General features: G+C 39.1%; 1 protein-coding gene across 1 annotated transcript in view; it reads left to right on the top strand.

Annotated features, from left to right (window-relative positions):
• Positions 1-19,679, top strand: part of AGMO (alkylglycerol monooxygenase) — a 114,221-nt gene that overhangs the window by 59,818 nt on the left and 34,724 nt on the right. Inside the window, exons 11-12 of the mRNA XM_033165509.1 lie at positions 6,841-6,923; positions 8,054-8,159. Of these exons, the coding sequence (XP_033021400.1) occupies positions 6,841-6,923; positions 8,054-8,159 (189 nt within the window). The remainder of the gene's footprint in view (positions 1-6,840; positions 6,924-8,053; positions 8,160-19,679) is intronic.

Here is a 19,679-nt window from a genome sequence, read left to right on the forward strand (position 1 = left end):
CCAGTTATTTTAAAAATCCATTAACTGGAAATATTCAAATATGAAAAAAAAAATTGTTTCCATCATAAGGGCAAGTTGTTTAACATGGTTGTCCTCAAGCTAGTCAATATATTTAGTTAACCCTGCTTGCTGCCAGTTGATGAACATCATTTTTTTAAAAAACCATTTTTATTAATTTCAGGATCAAATAATGCTGAGGCCATTGGGAATTGTGGCAGGCCTAAGTAATTTTTTACATTTGGCTCATATTTTCCACAACACTGGGATAATACAACTTACCCCTTTGCCTGACTTCCTGTCTTTAGTTCCCTTCCACATAGAAGCCTTTGGATCCAAACACATCTGCTCCTAATTTTTTATATTTCCTTGTCCCATTTCTTGATACCAGTCCATTTTTTCAAACTAGCAATTTGTATGCAAATGTATTTTAAAACCTGGATTTAATTTTTGTATGAATACTCTACCAAATTTAAATGTGTGTGGGCTATAGGTCAGTGGTAAAGCACATGCTGTGCAACTGAAATGTTCCAGGGTCAATCTGTGGCATCTCCAGGTAGGCCTTTGAGAGAACGCTGCCTAGGATCCTGAAAGCAGCTGCCAGGTAGTATCAGCGATACTGGATAAAGTCGACTAGTATCAAGCAACTTCCTGCATTTCTAAATACAGTAGCCTGGATCCACAGAAATTTCCTTCAGAGGAAATACCTGCATGCCTGTCTGGATCCAATCGAGTATGTTAAGGAAGCTGCAAGAGTTTGGAACATTATTATTACTTCCCTGATTTATAAAATTTATTGATTTCCTTTTTTTTACTATGGTAATTCAAAGTGATGTGCACTATATGAATAGTCAAAGGCAAACCTTGAAATGCACATAAAAAGACAACCCCATTTTTTAAAGTTAGGATTAAAAACATTCCACTCACTTGAGGCCACAGTTAATTAAGAGCCAAAGGGCTGGTGAAAAAGAAATGTTTTTGCCAAGCAATGATGTAAACATAACTTCCACTCATGAAACGGGAACTGCTGATGCTCTGGGATATCATATTTATGAGAGAAGTGCTTTTGCTTTAAAATCACAGAATAGTTTAAAGCTTATTTGAATTAGTATGTAAATTTGAAAGCTTTCTCTCTTTTTCGACACAACAAAAAAAATCCCATTTTTTGTTCAGTTTCTGTCAATAACCACACTTCAAAAGCTGTGCCTGATTTATAATTGGGGATCCTGCTGTGGTTCCAGAGATCACCCCCTTCCCCTGGTTAAATACAAATACTGCAGTATATAAATTCTCGTTTATTTTATATGTTCATGCTTCATGTGTATTTTGTTTGGATTGGAGAGAGAGGATTCTTACACTGCCATTAAAGTGCAACAGTCACATTCCTTTCCCACTGCAACTTGCAAACGCTTAGATTAGTGATCTAAGTTGTTTATTTTATTTTATTGGCGCAGCACCTAGAAAATTAACACAACAACTGCCAAGTTCCACTTTGTGGTTTGTACATTTCAAATATAAATGTGGAACGTAAATACAGGAACAACTCTAGTGTGCATCTCCTGTACGATTATATTGTAAATAGAAAACTGTGCATAATAAATGCATATTTATATAACACAATATGTTTAAAATTTTATATACATCTACCATGTATTTTGCTTTGATATTAACTAGAAACGTGCAGGTTATTCCTGCTCCTCCTGACTTCTTGATCTCCTTGCTCCATCTAACTGTCCCCCCTTCTCCATATCATACTACTTGTTTCTTGAACTCTTTCCCTCCCAACAGCACTTGGCCTATTCAGTCTTCAGGGCACAATGTGTAAGATGTCAGATGTTCACATATCTTTAATTTGCAGACTCTTGATAATGTCTACAAATGACTCCCATGACTGAATATATGTGCAAACATATTGTAGTTGAAAAGTTGTGTGTATGAGCTATTCACATCACACATCTTTATATTTAAGATTTCAATTAGTATATTGACTTAAGAGTATGAGCTGTGAGCCAAAATGTTCCTGGTTCAGATCTTGCATAGGTCACAGATCTCACTATTTCCCAGTGTCAATCTCCTCTTGCATCTTAATGGGATAAATAAGGATGACACACCCTCACTAATCACCCTGTTAGGGTTAGCAGCTGAAACATTTATTATTATTTATTTAAGCCAACAAAGTGTATTATTCCAGTGTTGTTACTGAGAGAGAGATTTCATATTTGCATAGTATTTTAATGTATATTAAAAACTCTAAATGCTGTTTACAGTAATAACAATTTATCAATGAGATTTACTCATCCTGTGTCTGGAAACAACATGATTTATGGGTCACCAGTGAGAGATAATACAGTATCTTTAAATCAGTTGCAATGATTATATCTTAATAAAAGAGAGAGAAATAGATCTTTCTAAACTTCAGTTGATGCACAGAGGAGAGGAATTGGTATTGCCCCTGCTGTCACCATCCTGATCTCCATGTGCTCATCGAAATGTCTGAGCAAAGACTATGTGTATGCAGGTTGTATATGTATAGATAAACACATGGAGCCTGGGAGTGGGGACAGTGAGTATGACCTCTATCTCTCCCACCATGTGTCACCAAGCCACTGCACAGGGCTGCTGTACCTTTCTTTTCCCAGGACACTTTCAGATCTGTTTTTACTTTAATCCAGAACGTTACTGTTTAGGTTGCAGGTCAGAGTAACTCTACTTTCATTAAATGGGAGTTTGCATAATTTACTAGCCACAGGATTTCAGTTTCAGATAGGGAGGTGATTATCTTGGCTTTGAAATTGGTTGGCTGCAACCAGAGTCCACTAAGGTCCAGTGCCAGTGCATTCTTTAGCTGTATTCAGCACTCCTACTGAAATAAGCCATTGGGGAGAAAGAGGCAAGACAAGAATTGCCTGGGGGTGGGGCAGGGCGCTGAGCACAGTACTCTTTCATTCTATGTTTCAAACAAGTTGATAGCTTCTCTAGTATTTTTTCCAGGTTGTAACCTGCCCTTCCAAAGGACTACACGGTCCCTTACAGCAATAAAAACCACAAAAAGCAATACAAGAAATTATATATGTGTGTGTAGGAAGAGGGAAGTCAATATAAGTACCGAAGGTGCACAAGACCTGGGATAAAGAAAAGATGCGGAAGATAAAATAATATTAGTTTAAATATATATTTGTTCCTATGCTATAATGGATAGACAAAGTCTTGTGCACTAGGAGAATTATTTGGTTTTATGACAAATTGTGTGTAAGTGTATTTTTTTTAATGTATGAAGATATTGAGTTTGTCGGTCTGTCTGCAAAATGTTATTGTTTTTTTGTTGTTGTCTGTAGTTCTTGGTTGTTTTTTTGGCAAAATGGAAAATGAACAAAAAAAGGGAAGAAAAGAAGAAAGAAAAAGGAAGGGGAAAAAGAGGGTTAGATAGATATAATTAATTGTTTTATTAATTTTTATTGTGTATTTTGTTTTAATGTTTTTTGTTGTATGTCTTGTTTGTTTGTGTTTTCTTTAAAAATCAATAAAAAATTTTGGGGGGGAAATTATGAAATAGCATAGCGATGCATTAAAAACAACATGGCAGCACCTCCCAAAATTGAGCTTAAAATATCTCACACTATCTTTTTTTGCTTCATGGGAAAAAGCTATACATTGAGGTTTAACTTGAACACATTTCTCTTTTTTATTTTTATACAAAACCACAAGTTATTGGGGAGGTTTGCCTACTGGCCAAAATACTTTTTGAGAAACAACAACAACAATAATGTGAAGTACTGTTACATTAAATTTCCTCTTCTTTTTCTTTTTCTTTTTCTTTTTTTTGTATCTCTCTATCTTGAAGTGAAGCAGTAAATCTGTGGTTTGATAGTTTGTCCTAGGAAGAAATGTGTGTTGGCTTGTAAACTGGTTAGATTGTGTTTTGGGCTTTTTTTTTAAAGGCAGTGAATCTGTTTTCTTAGTTTAAAAGGAGTTAAAACTTTTGGTTAAAAATCCCTGGGGGTTCCTTTTGACTCTTCAGTAAAACAAACCCCCACTCAGAAATAGCCTGGATCTTGTGGTTTGATGTGTTCTCCAAACATGGACAAAAGGAGCTCTCACTGCTATTAAATTTGAGAATCCTGTCCAACAGCATCCTTCCCTCAAATGCCTTTGAGGGGAAGGGATCACTGTGAAGGCTATGGTTATTCTTTCAGAAAACTTTTTATTGAGCTCAAAAAGCTCCTAGTACAGTTTCATACATTTTCATCTACTATTGAGCCCTGCAGTCTGAATTAGAAACCTCAAACTCTACTAAGAAGACTAAAATTCTAGGACTCTTCCATTGCAGTTTATGCTTCTTCTTTGTTTTTGTTTTTAAGGTAAATGTATTTAAGTTTCGGGTGGAATCACCCTTGGTCAATAGATTGGTTATCCCATGCTTTTCCTCCTCAAAAATAATATCAAAAGCAACTGCTTTTGTTTTCATATATCTTTGTCCTTCTTTTTACATGTGGCAGAATTAGAAGTTGAGAAATCGGCAGAGCCTGTTTTCTGTGGCATGTTTCCTTAGGTACTCTTGCACAAGTGGCACTCCCACAGGTGAAGATTCCTGATTTTTACTGAGGATTGGGGGGCCCTCTGGTGGAATGGCACTGGATGTGGCACAAAAATCAAAGGCAGCATATTAGACGATATCACTGTGTGAATTGCTGGGGGGGGGGAAAGCCTTGTGGTGCTGTTGCTACTAAAGTCAGCAAGAAGAAGTAGGTATATAGCAACCACGAGCAGTCAGTGTGGTGGAGGCAGAGCCACTCTTCTGGCACTGGAGTTGCTGCAGTTTACCAGGACCGGGTTTGATGGCAAGGTACTGGCAGAGCCAATCTGACATCGCCTCTTGTTCATCCACACAGCAGCAGTCTCCAGTTGAACAGCAGCAACGCTGGTATTATGAGGGTGGATTTGCAGCTCTGCCCTACGACACCAGCTGCTGATGGGAAGCGAGGAGCAGAAATGAAGCAAAGATTGAGTCTGAGCGAGGAAAAAGTAAACTGAAGCATAAGCATGCAGAGAGAGTGCTGTGGGATGTATAGGAAAAGTGGAAACACAGTAAAAAAAACTTGTGGCGAAACGAAGTGGGAGTAAGAAATGGGGGTGCAGAAAATGTGATGGCATTTGAAAACAGAGAAAAAGCAGGTTAGGTGGAGGCAAGGAGAGAAAGAGAAATGGAAGAATATACCGTACACTTTGAGCTTTATAGAAAGAAGAGAGGACGGTCTAACCGTGAAACCTGTGGTGGCCATCCATGGATGCCAGTACCTCCTGTGGCTCCTGCAAACCAGCACCTCTAAAACCCAAGAGGCTGTTTGCTCTTCTTGCTTAACATGAGAACCTAAAAAGAGCCTACTAGATCACGCCAATGGCCCATCTCGTCCAGCGTCCTGTTTTCACAGTGGCCAACCAGATGCCTGTGGGAAACCCTCATGCACTCTCCCTTCCTGTGACTTCCAGCAGCTGACATTCAGTAGCACTGCTGCCCCCACCTGTGGAGGCAGAGCATAGCCACCATAGCTAGTAGCCATTCACAACCATTTTCCTCCATTTATCTGTCTATTCCTCTTTTAAAGCCCATGTATGTTGGTGGTCATCATCACCTCCTGTGGGAGTGAATCCCATAGTTTAACTATGCACTGCCTCCACTCTGCCTTCTGTTCTGAACAGAAGAGAGATGCAAAGAGCTTGGCTCAACATTCCAATTACGCTTACTAATCCAAGGTTGAAGACCACTGTGTTGGTGGTGGTCTGTAGAGAAAAGAGCATTCTATGGGGTTACAGGGGTGTTAACCAAATGAGTTCAAATGTAAGAAAATATCGTTGTGTAGGTAACCTTTTGGTGTGGCCCTCTCCAGTTAATGTAAATGTCGTTCTCAAAGTCATGAGTCGAGCAGTCCTGTCTGAAAACATCAGGGCATTACAAAAGAATTGTGTGTGTCTCTGTTCCATTCCTTGATGTAATCCTTATACCATTATTTGCTAGCAAACTGTTGGCACTGCTATCTGACTGGGGAGGCAGAAAAATGTAGCACTACATATACATCAGGGCCCTAAGCCAGTAGTAACCCAGTCACCTTACCCCATTTGCTTAATCTCTGTTGAGAATTCAAGTCCTGAATCTTTATATCTATATATAATGGAATATATCTAAACAAATGTTCCATTGAAATCAGATATCTATGCTCCACTGATTCTAGGTCAATATATTTAATTGTTAAGAAGCAAAGGCATAAATGTGAGCTCATGCTGAAACTGTGATAAATTATCAAACTGGCTTCATTTTTCTTTTCTTTTCTTTTCTGTTTTTCTTTTCTTTTTTTCCTTTTAATAGGATAGTGTTTTCAGTTGCCACTGCTCTCTAGGGAGCCAAGATTGGAAAATACAAAGATGTAATGCTATTAACAGTTTGCAGGGGGCGGGGAGCAGATATGTGATATGGTATTTATTTAGAAAACAGGTCTACTTCTTTGGTTCAGGTCGTTGAGGGTTCAAATAATTTCAGGAGAGGAAACAATAATAATGGCGAAGGAGTTATTTTCAAGGCTAACATTGTGTGAAGAACGATTTGGGAGAAAATATCCAATTTTTGTAACCTTCAGCCTTGAAACATAATGACATTAAGAGGGAATGGAGAATCTGTAGTCGATTTTTAGTTGTAAGGTTCAAAGTATCAAACTACTCTAAAAGCAGACAGTAACAAAGTAATATAATTGAGAGTGAAAGTTCAGACTGCCTCACTGGTAAGTTTAGAATTCAATATTCCTCCAGAGAGTTAACCTAAATGAGTAATTTGTCTGCTTGTTGGTTTAACAGACGTTATCACAGGTAACTATTCTCATGAGAGCTGGCTACATTATCCTGACACTAACCTCCATTGGATTCCTTATAGAGCAAAGGTAAGTAATTGAGCATTTCATTTCTGTATGTTTTATATTGCAAATGCAGCCTCTTGGGTTGGATTCAGAGTGTCACTTCAGTGAAAAGAAAGAGGATCCCACTGGAAGGGAGGCAATTTTTGCCAGTTTCCCCTGTTCTCCTTATGGGAACTCTAGGGTCCCCAACCCTTTGGAGCAGCTTTTCAGGTTGAAAGAGAAGTCAGTGAAGATAATCTCCCTAGCCCTTTTCTCCAGGAGGAGTGCTCCATGGGTAGAAATCCACTTATAGAAACAGTGGATCCAACCCCTTGATTGCCAAAATTGTTTCTTACAATACAAAAATGTGACAATGGGGGAGGTTTAGAATTCCTTTACAAAATGTGCATTAGTGCAGCCTAGCCAATGTGCGGCTCTCCAACTGTTCTTGGACTCCCAACCCAACCAATCCCAGCCAGCATTAACAACACTCTATTCTCTTTGTTCACAGTTTAACATTATTTTGCTTCCCGTGTATCTCCTGACCTTGCTGTGGTTGGAAATGGTTGCCGTATTCAGAGCCAGGAAAGAATTTCCCTCTATTGGCCAGTCTAGATGTTTTACCTCCCCCCTAGGAAAATGTCACGGCTTTTGGTGGTTAAAGGCATAGGGTGGAATCCTAGTCTTCAAGCATGGGGTGAAGTGGTGAATCACCCAGTATCGATCCAGTGGCGTTTTCAGGGTACCCTGCTAAAGGGATCTTGGTGGATGTCCTTGTCCTGAAGTCAAGCGTGGGGCAGACAGGCCATAGGACTTCCAGCGGTGGCCTTAAGACAGCCAGCTCAGTAGATCAGTGTCTTGGGAATGCCATAATCCTGGTACAACTTCTAGCAGGTGGCTAGAATGCATATGCACCCAATGCTTGAGCTAAAATTCCACCTACATTTGTAATCAATAAAGTTGTGGCCATTTTTAATACAGATTGTTGTTTGTCTGAGTTATTAATCATATATTATGACACTGACCCTGGGGGAGGGTGGCACTGTGACTGGGCCCGCAACAGATGTTTTAGAGGGGTAATTGAGATTCTTCTTTACTGCAAGGATACATGCCAATAAAACCCTGAGCTGGTGAACTAAAAATAGACCTTACTAATTTCAGTTCTTTATTTTTAGACCTGAAGCTCCTTTATTGGAATCTGTCCGCTGTTCCACTTTCCTTGCCCTGCACAAACTTGGTTACTTGAAAACTTACATTGCGCTTCTGTCAGTGACATATGAGGTAAGGCAACTTAATTTATCATATAGTACATATATTTATTTTAGGAAGAAACTATATAAGTTTCTGGACCTCAGAGGTTTGCAGTATTTAAAAAGTGCTTGCAAGCATAACAGAGTGTACTGCGCACCACGAACCAGATATGATCCTATTTATTTGATTTTATATCCCACCTTTCTTCTGGTGCATGGCCCAAGCCAGCTCACAGCATAATTGAAAGTAGCTACAACTAAAAACACAATACATCCAAAGGTTAAAAAAAGTAAGTAACCCTATTAAAAACAGCATTGAAAACACTTTAAACCATTTAAAAGCACACACATACAGGCACACAAAAGCACCAAACACACCCTCTGAAGACACTTCCACAGCAGCCAGTTAGTAGCCAAATGCCTGTTGGGTGCCGGGGGGGGGGGAAGAGAGAGCCTTTGCCTGATGAGAAAAGGAGAGCAGAGAGAGACCTAGGCTGTCCTCCCATGAAAGAGAGTTCCACAATTTGGGAGCAACCACTGAGAAGGCCCTCTCTTGTGTCCTCACCAAATGTGTCTAAAGGTGGCAGGATGGAGAGAAAGGCCTTGTCAGAATACAGAAGTTGTATTTTACTTTGGCTTTAGCAGTAAGCACTCAAAATGGTGTACAAATAACACCTACGAGATTTGAACGCAATATGATAGAGCCATAATTGCTCATGGTACGGGTTGATCTTTTTCAATCTGCTGATTGATTTTGCTGGTTTGTATAATAACGCTTCAAAAATCTATTTGACCAGACATCATTTGTAAGACAGGAAAGGCGTTTGTGTAGCTTGGACAGCAATGGTTCCATTGATTTTTATATGCAAATATTAGTATCATCTGTATATATACTATTCTGTAGCCTTGCTCATCTCTGTAGTAGGAAAGACTTTCATACCCTGGGTATTGGTTGGGATGTACAGCTGTGTTCTCCTGTCAAATGTAAGAACTGCAAGCCACTCCATAGCCAAGCCTACCCCCATGCTGTTGGAGGAAGGAAGTGATGGAAGGAAGCTCCCATGAAGCTTCATGATAAAAAGCCTTGTCAGCACACCTAGATCTAAATAAATTCAAGTTGAGCTTGTAATATTAATTCTCTCTGTTATCTTTGCTAAAGAGAAAATCCAGCCATTGTGGACTAGTAAGATGGACTTTCTTGACAAGACAAGAACCCTGGGGGTAATAATGCCCCTTGGAGAAAAGAAATCATAGTTGAACCTTACATTCAGTAGATTAAGTTAGTTTCCACTTAGGTGTGACAGAGTCATTACTGACTTTAGCCTTAGCTGGTGTGTGAGCTGGCTTCACCACCATCAACTAAAGATGATGATGTATGGTTCCAGATGCTCTGGCCAATTGACCGTAAAATTGCTCTGCATTTCTGGCAGGGCAGCCAAGTTAGAGCTTTTAAAATCTCCATGCCTGAAGCTCAGCGCCCACTGTTTGGAAGCTGCTCATTATTCTTCTCCTGCCCCCTGATCTGAGCAAAAGAGAGACTTCTGGAATCAATTAGAAATGTCTGCCCTTGATGAGATTTGCACGTGAGTTTGGAATTGTGAGGCTTTGATAGTGTCAGCCAACAGCTGCAGTTTCAGGTGGTAAAATCAAGAGAAGAATTTTTACAGGGCTTAATTACAATCAGTATATATTTATAACTAGTTGAGGAACACTAAAAAAAAAGTGACGTTTGAAACTGTCAAGCATATTGTTGAAGATGAGACTTTATTACTTCCATCACAAGAAAGTAAACAAAATGTTTGTTGGAAACTTGTGGTTGTGAGACTGTGTTGTGGCTGCAAGAAACTGGAAATGATGTTTTCTGCAGTACTTGCTGCAAAAGAAACATCTGGCAGTATTTATGTCATTCCTAGTTGAGGCAATAATAAGCGGTGATACACATTTGTGTACAAGTGTGTAAGTCTTTCTTAGATAAATATAATAATTCAAAAGTAACCCTTTCCCATCCAAGGATCTATGTATTCTATGTATTAAATGTATATATATTAAACATGTTATATTTACAGGGTTGTATCCAACGCTGTCCATGCACTCCTCCTGCAGAACCCTTCAAAATCTGCTCTGGAGGGTAGGGAACCTACTGGAGCAGATTTTGCAGGGTGTGTTGGGGGCTGCAGGGGGAAGGACCAGAAAGGTGAAGTTCTGTTGCTTGGGTGGAAGTCCACTTGTGCAATGTTGAATTTTGCCCACAGTAAATAACAATTCTTAGAAGCTGTTACTGATGATCATCTTGATTATATTTTCCTTTGTCTTCTATTGTGCTTGCATTTACTAAAATTAAAAGGAAATTATAATTATATCTGTATTTTGGAATACATTTTTATCTGTTTAAAATATGCAATCTTGACTTTGCTCAAGTGGTGCTTTCATGTCCTGAAAAATCAACACCCATGCTTCACATAACATGTTTAACTAGTAGTAAAAATTCTGCAAATATGATCTGATTGTCAGACCACAACTGCATTTATTAAGCAAGAGCTTTATATTTGCCCTGGTGGCCACCTTCTGTCTTAAATAGAATGGAACTAAACATCTGTATAATTGTTTTAACTTCTATCCTACTTACCAGCTGAAAACAATTTTAAAAAAATCACTAAAGCAAGCTAGTTAAGTTCCACCGAATGTCTATCTGAACAACTAGAAAAGTATGGTGCTCATTCAAGAAGGCTAGCAGGGATGGTTTTTTTTTGTTGTGGGGGCCGCTACAGAAAAGACAATGCTTCTCAACTGCAGTTTTCCCTTCTGTGAAGAAAAGGATTGGATATTTTTATCTGCAGCTTAAATTCACTGTACTTTTACATATCTGTGGTGCCCATTACAAATGACAGGCATGGGAGGTTCCTACCCAAGGGTCTTATAATCTAAAATAGACACAGGTAATCAACTGATGGTTGTGTGAGAGAGACGGGGGAGAGGAAGGTATGGGTATAGTCCAGGGAATAATATATACTTATTTTAATTGCATGTATTTTGCTTTGTATAAAAGATATAGGGACTAGCTGTTTCTCACGTTCATGCCGAATAAAGGAGAACCCAGGGTTCTTAACAGCTTGATTGTAGAAACCTCTGCACTAGCAGATATATATAAAGTGTTGAAATAACTGCTGCACTATCATGATGTTCATGTAGGGATGGTGTCCTATTTCACCCCTTCAAAATAGTATCCTAGGCTAATACCGGCAACAGCCATGATCACCCAGCATGATGTGGTTGTATCATGTGCCAGGGGTCTTGATCTAGTCATGACTGAAATGACACAATACACTTTACTCTTGCCACCACTGTGGCAGCTTGTTAAGCGGAGGGAGGTACTGGCCATTTGTATGCTCTTGTCTAGGCAACAATGCAGGGGGCCAAAAATACATGGCAGAGATCATAAGAGGATTTGTGATCCTAAAGGCCAGTATTTGCTTTGGTGTTTCAGTGAGTACATTGTCCCAACTTTCTGTTTGCCCTCAACTATGTGTATCAGTGGGGGCTGGGCTGAATGTTCCATCAAGTATTTCTATTAGCATTCCATCATTCTGACTTATCCTTATGCCCTGGAAAAAGATGGTCTGTAGGTCCAGTTCCATTGTTTGCTTCTGATGTGGTAGAGTAACAGGTTATTTTAACTCATCAGCTTCATATGGTGACTATTATGGGTGCTTCTCCGTGTGACGACAGGTAGAATCTATCATTTCAGTCACCTTGTCTGTTATCATGATGTGGAAAGTACCACCTATCACCACATAGGGATGCTTGGTTGAGAATATTCACACTTGCCTTGTGATGGCTTTACCCCATCAAATGTGAACTGGACCATAGAGTGTAGTTGTGGATCACAGAGGGTAGTGAAACAAACCTTAATCAGATCTCATGTGCTCATTACGATATAAGGTTTGTAATATTAAAATGTAAAATGTCATTGCTGAAGCCGTGGGAACCTGAATAATAATTTTCGCTTTAGTTTCATAATACCTGCTTTTTCCCTCTTCTCTGCTTTAGAACACTTTCCTGGAATATTGAGTCTAAGCTGTTTTTCTGTTAATTTTGGTTCCTTAAACTTTTTTTTATTAAAAAAAAGTTTATTTTACTAGCACTACTAAGGAGTTTTAATTCAGCATTCTGATAGTTTTGAGACCTTCAGACCATTATAAGTTGATCCCAAAGTATAAATTGTGGCATGCCTCCTTTCTTTATACAGACCCCCATGAAATAGATAACTTATGCCTGTTCATCCTATTACTTTTCGACTAAAAGATTCATCATTTGTGAGGCTTTCAAGAGCTATTATTAGCCTCCAGAGTGTGATATTACTGCCATCAAGTGTAATTATATCATTTTGCACATATAACTTTTCACATACTGTAATTTCCCAGGTATGACATCTCCCTTACGATTTCATCTTATGTGTGGTATTCAACTCATACTATTAAAGCAATCCAGACTTTTAAGTATTCTTGCTCTGTAGTATGTGGGAGGGTGTACAGATGTATTGGCTAGGAAAAATAGAGATTGTATTTTTAAAATAGGGAAATCTGGTTACTTTAATTTTGTTTTTCCCCAGCGAAAACATCGCACCTTAGCAATGAAGAACACAAAATTGTCAGTTGGGAAAAAACCTCATGAAAAACTAAAATTATTATCCAAAGACATTTTTAATCGCTGTTAAGTCAGGCATGGAAAGAACATAAGAGTAGAAATGGACAACAAGGTAAATCATAATAAAGGAAACCAAGTTTATCTTACTAACCAATCCCTTTAAAAATGCCTATTTTGTTTGCAACTTAGTTCTCTAAAAAAAGGCAGTGCACTTCTCACTGCTTACTAAAGCTAAAGCCTACGGCTGAGGCTTTCACCACAAGAAGGAGTTGCTTTGAAACTTAAAATATAAGAAAAGCCTACTGAATCAGACCAAAAGCTAATCTAGTCCAGCATCCTGTTCTCAAAAAGGCCAGCCAAATGCTAGTGGGAAGGAGCTGCCAGCTAGCTCTGAGCACAACAGCACTCTCTGCAGTTTCAGCAACTGGTATTAAGAAGTGCATTGCCTTCGACAGTGGAGGTAGAACAATAGCCATCATGGTCAGTAGCCACAGATAGCCTTAAACTCCATGAATTTGTCTAATATTTCAAAGCCATTGCTGCCTCTTGTGGGGATGAATTCCATAGTTTAACAATGCATTGTGTGAATAAGTGCTTTCTTTTGTCTGAATCCTACAACATTCAGCTTCATTGGATGTCCATGAGTTCTAATGTTATGAGAGAGACAGAGAGAGAGAGAGGAAAGAAACCTCTTTTCTCTATCCCAGGCATCCCCAAACTTGGCCCTCCTGGTGTTTTGGGAATACAACTCCCATCATCCCTAGCTAACAAGACCAATGGTCAGGGATGATGGGAATTGTAGTCCCAAAACATCTGGAGGGCCGAGTTTGGGGATGCCTGCTCTATCCACTTTCTCCATGCCTTCTGTCATTACCTTCTATCATACTCACCTTTTATCTGAACCAAAAAGCCCCAAGTTTTGTAAGAAGTAGAAGAAGAGTTTGGATTTGATATACTGATTTATCACTACCCGAATGAGTCTCAAAGCTGCTAACATTCTCCTTTCCCTTCCTCCCTCACAACAAACACTCTGTGAGGTGAGTGGGGCTGAGAGACTTCAGAGAAGTGTGACTAGCCCAAGGTCACCCAGCAGCCGCATGTGGAGGAGCGGAGACATGAACCCGGTCCCCCAGATTACGAGTCCACCACTCTTGACCACTACACCACACTGGCTCCCAGTAATCTGTCCTCATAGTTTCTCCATTGCCTTGATCGTTTTGGTTGCCCTTTTCTGGGATGCTCCCAAGGAGGACATAACTGCAGTCTCTCCTTCAGAGGCATACTCATTTTGATACTGGAGGTAATATACAGTGGTACCTCGGGTTACAGAAGCTTCAGGTTACAGACGCTTCAGGTTACAGACTCCGCTAACCCAGAAATAGTACATCGGGTTAAGAATTTTGCTTCAGGATGAGAACAGAAAACGTGGTGCAGCGGCAGTGGGAGGCCCCATTAGCTAAAGTGGTACCTCAGGTTAAGAACAGTTTCAGTTTAAGAACGGACCTCCAGAACGAAGTTCTTAACCCGAGGTACCACTGTATAGCCATCAAGACTATAGATACTGGGATTAGTTAGATATGGGGATAAGTGGCAAAGTCACCTAGCTCAGTTGGTAGAGTGTGACGCTCATAATCTCAGAGCCATGGGTTCGAATGATTCCTGCTAGATTGGGCTAGGGTTATCCTCATGGTATATTCATAGTTAATCAAAGTTGAATGGAAAGGTATTGAGTGCATCAACCCTTAGTAAATAAGAGTCAATAAGAATCAATAATTAATTGTCTAATAGTGCTGCAGACTAAGAGGTATGAGATATTATTGCCTATTGGACACCAACAGAAATTTAATTAAAAAATGCTTTGCATTTTCTTTCCCTCAGATCTGCATTCTCCATGACTGTAACAGTCCAATAGAATTAGAAATCAACGTAGCTTATTTTTTAGTTGTATTTATGGAAGTTCATAATACAGGGAATCTCAGACTTTTTTTGCATTTGCATGCAGATATATGCAAAACAATACTAGTTGATTTAATCTGGATAAGCTAGGTTTTTTAAAAAGTTAATTTATTGCTACTTATTAGACTTTGAAGCACCGTCAGATATATTGGGTTATTTTAAACATTTATTATAATGTTTTTCCTATGATGTGGACCCATTAAAATAGCTGTAGCGGTTTCTCTGTGGATTAGTAAAAAATATTTTGGAAATTCTTGCATTCAGTGTAGACATCTATTTTAAGTAAAGAAAAGAAGATTGTTAAGCTACCAGTGAGAAGTGTGAATATTGTGATTGGCCACTGTGCCTAAACCTGTGGACAGGTATAATGCAGAGTGTAAATGAATTGCTACTGTATAACCTTAAAACTGCAGATGTGGAAGCTAAAATAATATTTAACTATTCATGGTATAATGAATTCTTGCTTGGCAGCTGGCATTCAAAGTCTATTTGAAAGGTACTGTTGGCCTGAGATGCAAGTGATTTGGCAGAGGTCTTGCCTAATATATATTCTCAGAGCCTGTCTGCGCAAGGATGCTGGCAGTTTTAGTGTGATTTCTATTCCAGGAGACAAGTTTCTGTCCAAGGCAACATATGAGTGACCAAATACTTTCCAGTGGAATCTGGGCACTGTAAAATTTCCGGAACTAAGCCGAAAGATTGCAGAGCTTGCTAAACTCTCCACCCCACCCCCCCTTGCATACCAGTGTGATGGTGAAATATTTCCAGCTGGAGTACACTGTGGTAAAAGGCTGTAAATTGAACAGACTATTTATCTTGTTATATTTTACTGGTGTTTTAAATAGCAGTATTGCATTACTAATCAACTATAGTTTTTTATTGTTATTATTACAATGCTGACAAAGGCCATCTACAATACCATAAAACACATCTTACCTCTCAGTCTTTTGTAGAAAATCATCATCAGCAATATAGGTAAAGGCAAAGGCATCAAATCACTTCTCATCAAACCAGCAATCCTCAGACCAAACCAGATGTAAATGGAAAATTTTCCTTAAGAAATCAATTAAGAAAGGGATGGTTTTTGCTAGTTTACTTATCTTCCCTCAAGCATTTTCAAATCTGTTTTACAAATGTAGAGTCTACCCTTTTTGACAGGCTGTTTAAATGTAAAAGCAACTATATTTCCATATCCTTTTTTTTTTTTTAAAAAAAAAACAACAACAACAACAGACTTTTTATTATGATTCATGACACTTTGGGCTAAATTAGAGCCAGCGGTTACTGTCGGGCTGTTCCTGCTCTTCGTGAGTTTTGAGTAAATTAGGGTTCTATAAATTATAGTCATTTTGTTCCATTGTTTAACACAGCACACATGGAAAACACAGCACGGTTGAGTTGTAATTCAGCTTTAATGATGCAACACTTGGTTCCAGTCAATTGTTAGAAGGCTGTGGTAGTGTTACTTTAGTGCTTCAGACGTTGCATGTTCCATAACAATTACAGCCCAGCTTTCAGTAATGGTTGCTGGCGGATTATCCACATGTGAAGTCATAGCAGTTTTGAAAAAGAAGTAATAAAAATGCACCTGCCTTGTAGTGGAAAATGAGACTTTAACATCTTTGCTTTGAAGTTGGGTGAAGTCTGTGGTATTAACTAACAGATACTGATATTATGATGCAGTAATCCAGCCCCTCAGGGGAGTGCAGGGATTTGTAATACAAAAAAGCTGCTATTTTCTAGTCACCATGACAATCTGAACGAAGAATGGAAATAATGAGGTGATGATAAAAACTAGAAGTGTGTTAGCTATAAAGTTGGGGATATGTGGAAAAATCACTTATATTTTGTACATTTTAGTTTAGGTGGCCAGTCCAGGGAATCGGAGAATTTGTTTTTGTCAGTAATGTACGTTGGGCCCGTTTGCTTATCTGAAACTTGAAAACATACGTTGTAGCAGTCTGCCTGGTTGGAACCCCATGTACACTTCATTGAACTCAGTAGGGAGGGGAAGCAGAATATTAATGTAATAAATAAGCATAATTGCAAATACATAAATTGGGAACCTCTTTAAGGCAAGCTTCTTTTTACACAACGAATAGTATTGCAATAGGCTGCTTTACACAAATAAAGGTTATTTTGTTTGTTAATGTGTACTAAATTCTTGGGCCTTAATCTACAGTATCTTCATGCAGAGTAGTTCATCACAGGACTAGGGGCACTGAGCCCATGGCCGATGGGGGCCAAGACATGAGAAGAGGCAATAATTGCAGGACAAATATCTAGGGATCATTGATTACAGATGTCAGTAGAATTTGGTATAGGCATTGGGTGTATATCCTGATTCCTGCATCATCCAGCATGTCTGATGGTTGATTGTTTGGCAGGTCAGTCCTGGGTTTAGGATTGCCCTATAATGTACATCATATTGGGGGGACCCCTCCAAGAATACAATTTTTGGGGGAGTACTGTGGCCCATCAGCCCCCATCTGAGTTTCTGGACAGAAGCACCTTCCCCTGGACCCGATTCCTTGAAGTGGTGAGTGGGGCTCTCAACACGCCCCCCCCCACCCCACTGTCAGGGTAGAGTTAGAAAAAGAGTTAGAATGTTCACAGAGGCAAGGGTTAAGTTATGACTCCAACTCGGGGGAGGGGAGGTACAAGCCAGTCCTCACTAGGAGGTTAGAAAAAGAGCGGGAAAAGCCTTTTGAGAGTTGCTGGTCAGGGGAGAAGCAGAGCTCAGAAGGTATCTGAACTGAATGACTCTGTGGAGTGATAGTTGAAGTTAAGAACTATTTATTAATACTGTTTGTGAATTCTTAGTAAAAATTATAAAAGACCAAGAGACGTTTGTGTGGTAATGTGAAGAGTAATCGACCAGCCCTGACACTCACCTTGACTGAAGATCCAACCCAAAGCTTTATCTGCCAATGAGTTGTGACAATTGCTATGAGGTAGTCAAAAAACCCAGACAGGACCAATTTGTCTGGAGGCAAATTTTTGCCTGGCCCTGAGTACTGTAAACTAATCTTTCCATAGCAAGGTCTTAAGCATGACCTGCCCACTCACCTTCAGGCAGAGCCATGACACATGGGAGGGTGAGAAACCCAATGCCAATGAGCTGCCAAGTAGGCACAGCCTTTTTATGCTTAGGAAGTGGACCAGAGGGAAGCCAGGGAAATGAAGTAGGCTATTCCCTCTGGTCTGCTCCCTAAGCCATGGCCCCAGTCACCCATGATTGTCTGCATCTGCAGGAAAGCCCCAGCAGCCTGTGGAGGAGGAAGAGACATTCTCCCCCTTCCACAGAGGGACCAGAAAACCACCGTGGCTCGGCCACGCCAGACCACAATTGGCACCCTATGCCAGGCAGATGGTAAGTGGTCCTTATAATTCAGTAGTAATTCTCTGTAGTAAATGTATGATGCAGCTTCTAATGTAGAATGGCTTGCTTCATTCTTTTGAATTCTGCATACTATATCTACTGACCCGGGAATTCTCCCTTATCAAGAGAATTCACTGATCTCCCATCTTTGCTTTACTTTGAATTTCATATTGAGATTTCCTAAGTGATATTATTATTAGTGAAGTCAGACCTAGAGCTGAACTTAAGAGATCACAGTATAATACACCACTATTTTTTCTTGTGAAGTCTGGCACAGTAACAATTCCTTCTTCCTAGTTTGTCTAGTTAGGATTTATATGCATCACCTTTTCCTCCAAGTAGATATTCACATACAAATCCCATATTGTAATGCCCTTAGCTCTGCAACAGTTGATACATTCACAATACCTAATTCAGCATGTGTTGTAGCACCTGGTATAGCTCTTATTCAGTGCCAGAAGCTTTCAGACGAAAACATTTGGCCATATTCCAAAAGTGTATTGATAACTTTAGGTCTGTAATTCTGCTCCATTTGATAAATATACTACTGCAGCTTTGAAAGTGTTCTTAATTCTGGGTATGTCTTCTCTCCTTGGGACATTAAAAACAAGTATTGCTTAAATAAGCACATAGATCTTGTATTGATAAAGATAAGCATGCATTGAAGGAAAGAATGTAACTTCAAAAAACAGACTGAAATCACCCTCTCTACATTTTATTCTAAGTTATCTTAGAATAATAATCCAAATTCTTTGGAAACAACTTTTCCTTCTGCTGTGGAGGGATCTTTTGGCTCAGAAATCTCTTTCCAGTCTTTTAATACTAACAACAACAAGAAAAACAACAAGAAAAAAATGCATCTTGAAGTAGTGGTTGTCCTATTTGTATAATGTTCTCCATTTCTGGCAGCATCGGGATGGGGGTTGGGAGTAAAGTATTAAAATAAATACAAACTTTTCTTAACTGACTCTCACATTTTTTTCAGTCACCACATATCTTCAGCTGTATCGTTACAATTGTAAAATAATAATGTTACGCATACAGAAAAGCCATTTTGTCAAAATTCCAAATCGCTGCTTCAAACCCACCTTCTTGAAGAGACATACATAGTCCTGTCTATGAAGTGTTAGGCAAATTTGTAAGAAATAACAAAATGCCTGTGTGTGCACTTTTAATTTACAAACAATAACATTTGATTAACAAATTAATGTTTCCCTTTTCGTGTTAATTGATTTATGCTTGAGAAGGAAAAGGGCAGAAAGCAAATGACAAAACGGTCTTCGCAATCTATTCTGGAGCTGCATAAATTGAAATCCACTTTCACACACACACCAAACATTGGAATACTATTTTTTCCTAATTATTGCAACCTTCAATCATTACCATATTTTTCCATTACTTCTTTGTATTTAATTTTTGCAACTGCAGTCTCTTATTTCCTGTTTCTATTTTTTTCCCTATCTCAATTTCCTTACTAAGAAACAATTTCTTATGGGATTGTATTCTCCAGGCTTCCTTAACAGTTATTTCCTTCTGCTTAGTAGTATTCCTCAAAGTCTGTAGTCTGGT

This window comes from Lacerta agilis, chromosome 12 (assembly GCF_009819535.1).
Source record: "Lacerta agilis isolate rLacAgi1 chromosome 12, rLacAgi1.pri, whole genome shotgun sequence".
Taxonomy (NCBI): domain Eukaryota; kingdom Metazoa; phylum Chordata; class Lepidosauria; order Squamata; family Lacertidae; genus Lacerta; species Lacerta agilis.